At 44.2% G+C, this 8,435-nt stretch overlaps 1 protein-coding gene across 1 annotated transcript; it reads left to right on the forward strand.

Moving 5' to 3' along the window:
- Positions 1-445: 445 nt before the first annotated feature.
- Positions 446-5,282, forward strand: LOC311125424 (biogenesis of lysosome-related organelles complex 1 subunit 5-like). The gene is made up of 5 exons (XM_084199466.1): positions 446-510; positions 1,880-1,962; positions 2,058-2,187; positions 2,373-2,431; positions 3,866-5,282. The coding sequence occupies exons 3-5, from the start codon at positions 2,106-2,108 to the stop codon at positions 4,037-4,039; spliced, it is 315 nt and encodes a 104-aa protein (XP_084055592.1). The 5' UTR covers positions 446-510; positions 1,880-1,962; positions 2,058-2,105; the 3' UTR covers positions 4,040-5,282.
- The last annotated feature ends 3,153 nt before the right edge of the window (positions 5,283-8,435 follow it).

Here is an 8,435-nt window from a genome sequence, read left to right on the forward strand (position 1 = left end):
TTCATCAATAACACTACAGATGTTTAAATGCCTTATCACACACACACACATAGAGAGATATTTGCACATCATAACACATAGCCATAATATTACATTTGAAATGTCTCTATTCCTTAGAAACTTTTGTGAGTGTAATGTTTACTGTTCATTTTTTGTTTATTTCACATTTGTTTATTATCTATTTCACTTCCTTTGGCAATGTAAACATATGTTTCCCATGCCAATAAAGCCCATTGAATTGAACAGAGAGAGAGAGAGCGAGAGAGATATGAAATACTAAACCATTGAAGACGGAAATGTGCTGATAAATGCATAGGCTACATCCATAGTATACATTCACAAAAGTGATTATTGATGCTACGGAACTGTACATACTGTTGCCTTTGAATTTGCATTGGTAGGCCTCTAAGTATGCCCCCCGTTTTGGGAGGTTTGGTTTGATCCAAGACTTCGTACCCGGAAGTAGTGTGAATATTTACTTCAAATCAACTGACTACAATTACAGTTTAGGTTTGTTAGAATTACTAAAAATTATATGCAAACGTACATAAGATAACTTGCATGTAAATAGCTAGTAAGCGTTTAGCTCTTCTGTAACTAGGCTATAGCGAAAAGAGGTTGAAAGAAGTTGCTAAAGCCAGCTAGTTAGCTAGCTAGCAAGCTTACTCAAACCTAAACAAAGTTTTTCACGTGTTGTCGGGGTTGTAAACTATTAGATGTGTGTGTTTTAACGCGTGGATATGGACAAGATAGCCAAAGATGAGTTCATTATCATGTTGCAGTTACCATAAATTGCAGATAGCTAGCAAATCTGCACAACTCGAGAGAGTCATGCGTTGCAGAATTTACGCATACAACTGCCATCCTCTTTAGCCTGGGTGCCAGTCTGTTTAGCTAGCAAGGAGTGGAATGATAGCTAAACGGACTGGTACCCAGACTAGCAGCCTCTAACCTGGTCCCAGATATGTTAGGCATCATCTAACCTGGTCCCAGATATGTTAGGTAGACTCTAACCTGGTCCCAGATATGTTAGGTAGACTCTAACCTGGTCCCAGATCTGTTAGGCATCATCTAACTAGGTCCCAGATCTGTTATGCAGCCTTTAACCTGGCCCCAGATCTGTTAGTCAAACTCTAACCTGATCCCATATCTGTTAGGCAGCCTCTAACCTGGCCCCAGTTCTGTTAGGCAGCCTCTAACCAGGTCCCAGATCTGTTAGTCAGACTCTAACCTGGCCCCAGATCTGTTAGTCAAACTCTAACCTGATCCCAGATCTGTTAGGCAGTCTCTAACCTGGCCCCAGATCTGTTAGTCAGACTCTAACCTGATCCCAGATCTGTTAGTCAGCCTCTAACCTGATCCAAGATCTGTTAGTCAGACTCTAACCTGATCCCAGATCTGTTAGTCAAACTCACTGTGTCCTTGTGTGTTTTCTTTTTTCTGAATTCAGGAGCTAAATTGAAATGTAATTCTTGAATTCAGACTATTTTACTGTCAATGATTCATATGTGGAACATTTTTTATTATTTCCTCTAAGATGGGGACACAATTCCTTGAGTTGAAATGTAATTGACCCCAGTGTTGACTGCTAGCCTTAGTCCTCCTACAATAGAAAATAAAGTTGTTACTTTTCAATATATCTGACAGAGAGGAGGCTGGTTGGAGGAGCTAAAGGAGTATGGGCTCATTGTAATGGCTGGAATGGAATTAATGGAACGGAGTCAAACATGTGGTGTCCATATGTTTGATACCGTTCCATTAATTCCATACCAGCCATTACAATGAGCCCATACTCCTATAGCTCCTCTCACCAGCCTCCACTGATTTGACATGATCAATTACTCAACATGACATGTTGATGGTTTGTGTCTCCCATTAGATGTTGGGGATATTCAGTCCAGGCTAATAGACCATAGACCTGTCGTACAAGGGGAGATCTGCTATTTTGTGAGAGAATTTGACGTAAGTATTCAGCTTGCACCATTAATATGTGATTTGACCAATTTATTAATTGTCATTTGATCATTGTTAACATACAAGTTTTTGTGATTTTGAAGGAAAAACGTGGATTCAGAGAGAGCCGTTTGCTGGACAACCTGAACAAAATGGTGGTGGAGACCAACGAGCAGTCGTTGCCCAAATGTTCAGAGCACATGCATAAGCACCTCTGTGAGGCCCTCACACGATGTAAGCCCCTTCCTGACCTAGCCAGGGTATTTTTAATTGCTAACCATTGCAGTTGTTATATGGAGTGATTGAATGCTATCGTAGTGTTCTCCAAATTACATTACTGCATTGTATTATTTCAATGTGCCTTACTGATAAGGCCGGAAAGTACTTGAATGTAACATTGTTCATTGTGTTTTCTACAGTGGAGGCTGCGAATCACATGTCACAGAGTATCCAGCAGAGGGAGCTAGAGGCAGAGCAAGTAAAGACACAGGCTCTCATCAAAGCCCATGAATTACAAATAGTGATTTAACCATTCACAGGCGTGGATTGTGATAACAGACCAAGGCCCGGTTTCCCGATAGCGATGGAATTTAGGCTTAACGAGTGTATTAACAATGCATCGTACAACGACCGAAGAACTCACATGCGTTTTCCCAAACCACTAAAGTAGGGAGGACTTTCACTAAGTGCGTCGTTGGAGCAGGTGTCGTCGATACTGATAGGATCAAAAGAAAGGCTGCACTGCTCTCAGATCAGCTTTTACCATTCAAATCTTACCTTAACATTATAAGTATTCCATAACACTGACGACAGATCAGCTGGTGCTCCTAGAGAGATATTATCACCTATAGGCTATGGATGCAAATATTAAGGCGGCTTATCCTAATGCTTAAGCCCGGCCTACCCAATGATAATGCACAAAATCACATTTTGCTCACATGTTACACATCATGAAATATATTTAGGCAAAAAATTACAAACAAACAGTAGCCTACAATTAGCCAAATAGAACTCAATTGATTGAACAAGAAATAGATGTCAATATGATTGAAATGTGTAGGCTTATGTAGTCTATACTGTATTTACCTTTTAATACAGTCATCTGGGTTCTCATTTGAAGCATCTTTTACCTTTAAATACAGTCTTTTTATCCTTCGCTTGTCTGTAACATACAAAGACATTGGTAACTTTGTAGTCAACTTCGTTCTGAAGTTATAGGCGTTCACAGAGAGACAGATAAACATCTTGAGTCAATGTTTAGCGGAGATCTTCTGTGTATAAATTCATGAGGAAGGGCAAAAAAGCACCTAACAATGCACTTAGCTGTTCTAAGAGTGGTCTGAGGCAGTCGGTAAATACATTTACGTCATTTAGCAGACGCTCTTATCCAGAGCGACTTACAGTTAGTGAGTGCATACATTATTATTTTTTTTTTTTAAATCATACTGCCCACCCTATGGGAATCGAACCCACAACCCTGGCGTTGCAAACGCCATGCTCTACCAACTGAGCTACATCCCTGCCGGCCATTCCCTCCCCTACCCTGGGCCAATTGTGCACCGCCCCATGAGTCTCCCGGTCACGGCCGGCTACGACAGAGCCTGGATTCGAACTCGGGAGTCTAAAGAGCGTTTTCAAGTGCAACTTTAGTAATGATGGTTTTGGGAAACAACTCTGGGATTTAACGATGCTCCTACAAAGGTTCTAACGATGAACTTGGTTTTAAGATGCTTTCGGGAAACCGGGCCCAGGGGTGGATCAGTTGGCACTAAACAGGAGATAGCTTTTTGAAACAGAGTACCACCCAAATCTCCCCAACAGGAGTGTTTTCATTTCCCATTTCATTTTTGTCTAGTTCGGAAATGTTCTGTCTTCGAGCCTGACCCAGATCCTTGTGTGTTGTGCACCTTAGAGCACCCAGTTGCAGGTGACCATAGACAGACGGAAGGAGGACTGGGACAAGTTTCTGAAGGAGAAGCAGCGGCTGGAGGAGGAGGTGGACAAGGAACATGCCAAGGCCGTCGGACGCCTCAGCATCATGTACAGCAACATGAAGAAGGACCTGGCCAAATTCTCCCACTTTTGATCCTCTGTGTGTGTGTGTCTGTCTGTCTGCTTGAAATTAAGTTGTAGCCTTTGATTGATGCAGTACTTAGTTGTTGGCACTAACAGAGGACTTCTGAGCGCATAAGTCAACATTTTCCAGATCACAAATAAGAAAGTGTGATTAACAACTTGGCATTTTCACAGCCCATCAACATCATCATTTTCTGTCCTAAGCACATGAAATATGTATGTCAAGTTCTGGAAAATCTCATTTTTAAAACATAAATTACATGTTTGTTCCTTGGCTGCGAAGCTTTTAACATTTTGCGATTTTTAATGGAATTTTCTAGGAGGTGTTGATAGATGTGTGTTTGCTATAGTTGGGCAGTATCCAGATTTTCATACCGTCATACCATCAAACAATTCTGGCAACAGGGATCTTGATCCAGGAGGGGATTGAATGTCTCTGCTTGATCTTGACATCTAGCCACTTAGTTAGCAAACCAAATGCATAGCTGGAGCCCTGAGCTGAATATCATTTTTGACACATCTTCGATTTCTTAGAGTTCTACTTAACTTCTAGATATAAACAGTGGCGTAGCACGGCAAGGCTATCGCCCAAACCTAGTGTTTGCCTCCAGCTGAATAAGAAAATAAACTGGAATTTGGCACAGATTAGATATTTTAAGCTACATGCGAGTGAAAATGTTTAACGTCAGAAGTGCTATTCAAAGCTGGTTTGTCAGAAGTGCTATTCAAAGCTGGCTTGTCAACGGCACAGGTCAACATCTCAAACTTTACTCACTGAGCAGTTTTCCCAACTAGGCATGGCTCACCAACTCTTCAGATTAGGGTACATTCAACCTCTGACATCAAGTACAACTAGCAACCTCTCAAAATAAGGAAATCAGAAATGGTTTTACTGAAACAAGCTCAAACAGTCAGAAGTGGACATTATTTAGTGGTGTTTTCCCAGGCCTCTTATGTACCTTGTTAAATGGAGAGGTACACTTGTAGCGCTTTATGAAGTGTTTTGTTTAAAGACAGTATATGCACTGGACAATGGCATGCTGTTTAGACTGAAGGGTGGATGGACTCCCTGACACATTCCTGACCTGCTGGGAACAGGATTCATCTCAGTAGAAAGTGACAGAACAAATATTTAAAATGGCTCTCATGAACACAATGTGTGCACGGACCCCTTACATAAGACTTCTTTGTTGCGTTGGGGGACGCAGATCTCATCAATCAGTATAAGTAAAATAAAGCGTTGCTAAACTCTGCATGGCTCAAGTGTGGTTTCTTTCTCTCGACTCAAATGTATACAACGTAGTTCAGCAATGCCAACGTCTGACAGCTGGGCTCGAACCGAGGCGCAGTATCCAATTTCAGTGGAGGTTGAAGCGCAGTCTTTTCCATTTGGCTCGCGGTGACCCCTTCCGTTCTGCCCGCGATGGCGGCCGCTGTCCGGTAACCCTGGGTCACCCTCTGTGAGTGACTGGCATCAGGGCAGGGCCGGGTTTGTTATCGTCAGAGATCTGAGAGGGCATGGCAGTGTTGTGGAGGTATAGTAGCGTAGCCAGGGGAGCCCTGACGGCCCAGCCAGCAAGAGCCAGACAGTCCATCACTATTTAACGAGGAGTGACAGTCCGGAAACCACCGCCAGTCTTTCATCTGGCCCTGTTTATTTTGTCGGTTTAGTGAGAGAACGAGAGAGAAAAACCTGCCCGGGTTCCAAAACGTCAACAATAAAGTCAGTGCTATTCATGAGAAAGTGCTCTAAGCCCTTCGCCCCTATTAAGTCCTCTGGTGTGGTGAGAATCTGGTGCACCCCTAATGTAAGTCTGGAGGATATCACACTGTACTGTACATAGCAGATGTCAAAGGTCAACGACCTTTGAGACAGTGATTGAGGTGATGGCATATATTGAACTCAGAGGGAAGCCTCCTGGCTTGCGGCGGTTTGTACTGGAAGTGCCTCTGGAGCGTGCCCTTCCCATCTCCGCTTTCCCAGATATACTCACTGTTCCGGGAAGATGAGCGTGGAGCAGGTCGGGTACTGACTGACCCCGGCGTTATCGTCCCTCCGGCCCACCGCCACGTGCCTCAGGAACCAGGGCTTGTTTTTCATCTCCTCTGTCTATCGGAGTCATTGTGTTCTTCCTGTTATGGAAAGAGCGCGGCGATACCAGTCGAGGAGCTGGCTGCCAACATAAATCGTCAAGTAAAAAGCACCCGGAGCTCGGGGTTGGGGGTGGGGGGGGGTAGACTATGGAAACACAGATTAGAAAATGTCTGATCACAGCCTGCCTCGATTTCTCCGAAACAAAAGAGGGGCCACATCCATTGGAATGGCATTGTTGGTGTGTGTTTCAGGATGGGTTTGGGGGTTGCACTAGAGTGGAGTGGAAAGAGATTCCCTAACCTCTGAAATCACAGTCTGTGCTCTCTTACTGAATATACCTAATATAACCCATGTGTATTGGGATAGTCTCTGCTCCGTCTGCAGTGGAGAACAGACAGTGGAGTGCTGTAGCCCGCTCTACTTGTCCTGACTCCCAGCGTTCTCACACATTTCAGGACCAATAAACCCTCACTGGACTGCTGCTTCTGAAAGCCTGACAGGGGCCCTTGGCCTAATGCACTCTTCAACTTAGTCAATGAGAGTTCACTCTTCTTTTCAGCGAGGGGGCTGAAAATAAAACTATTTTAAAAGTCAGCGATGGAACAATGTGAGGTGGAGGGCATTCATTACAACAACTGCTGACATGTAGCTTCTGTATGTGGAGGGCATTCATTACAACAGCTCCTGAGATGTAGCTTCTGTATGTGGAGGGCATTCATTACGACAGCTGCTGAGATGTAGCTTCTGTATGTGGAGGGCATTCATTACAACAGCTGCTGAGATGTAGCTTCTGTATGTGGAGGGCATTCATTACGACAGCTGCTGAGATGTAGCTTCTGTATGTGGAGGGCATTCATTACAACAGCTGCTGAGATGTAGCTTCTGTATGTGGAGGGCATTCATTACAACAGCTCCTGACATGTAGCTTCTGTATGTGGAGGGCATTCATTACGACAGCTGCTGAGATGTAGCTTCTGTATGTGGAGGGCATTCATTACGACAGCTGCTGAGATGTAGCTTCTGTATGTGGAGGGCATTCATTACAACAGCTGCTGAGATGTAGCTTCTGTATGTGGAGGGCATTCATTACGACAGCTGCTGAGATGTAGCTTCTGTATGTGGAGGGCATTCATTACAACAGCTCCTGAGATGTAGCTTCTGTATGTGGAGGGCATTCATTACAACAGCTGCTGAGATGTAGCTTCTGTATGTGGAGGGCATTCATTACGACAGCTGCTGAGATGTAGCTTCTGTATGTGGAGGGCATTCATTACAACAGCTGCTGAGATGTAGCTTCTGTATGTGGAGGGCATTCATTACGACAGCTGCTGAGATGTAGCTTCTGTATGTGGAGGGCATTCATTACGACAGCTGCTGAGATGTAGCTTCTGTATGTGGAGGGCATTCATTACGACAGCTGCTGAGATGTAGCTTCTGTACATCCTCTCCCCTCCATTGTATCACATATTAGGCCTCTCACCCAATTACTGTAGGGTCCAAATGAAAACGGCAATGAACAATTGGGTATACGTCCGAGTTAATAACCTAGTATTACAACACCACAGGGAGCCGGTGAATGGGTCCTGTGGGGATGCTGATGCAGGTGGTAATATGAATTCTTTGGCAGTGGCAAACGTTCACGCTGAGAATTGCTAAGTGGGGAGAATAAGCTCTCAGGGCTGTAGTATAATTTTACTTTTACATTTTGGTCATTTAGCAGACACTCTTATCCAGTGTGACTTATAGTTAGTGCATTCATCTTAAGATATGTGGTTGTCCCACCTAGATATCACAGTCATAGTAAGTACATTTTTCCTCAATAAAGTAGTTATCAGCAAAGTCAGAGCTAGTAAGAAAAGTCAAGTGTTAGTTCACAAAAGGCTTTTTTAATTTTTGGGGTGCTGTGGGATTATTGATGATACACTTTGAAGAGGTTTCAGATGTTTTCGGAAGATGGGCCGGGACTCGGGGGAAGCTGGTTCCACCATTGAGGTGCTAGGACAGAGAAGAGCTTGGACTGGGCAGAGCGGGAGCTGCCCTCCCATAGGGGTGCGAGGGTCAAGAGACCAGAGGTGGCAGAACGGAGTGCTCAGGTTGGGGTGTAGGGTTTGAGCATAGCCTGAAGATAAGGAGGGGCCGTTCCTCTTGCTGCTCCGTAGGTAAGCACCATGGTCTTGTAGTGGATGCAAGCTTCGACTGGAAGCCAATGGAGTGAACTGAGGAGCAGGGTGACATGGGAGAACTTGGGAAGGTTGAACACCAGGCGGTCTGCTGTGTTCTGGATAAGCTGCAGGGGTTTGATGGCACAAGT

The sequence above is a fragment of the Coregonus lavaretus genome (genome assembly GCF_964263955.1).
Source record: "Coregonus lavaretus genome assembly, contig: HAP1_SCAFFOLD_840, whole genome shotgun sequence".
NCBI lineage: Eukaryota > Metazoa > Chordata > Actinopteri > Salmoniformes > Salmonidae > Coregonus > Coregonus lavaretus.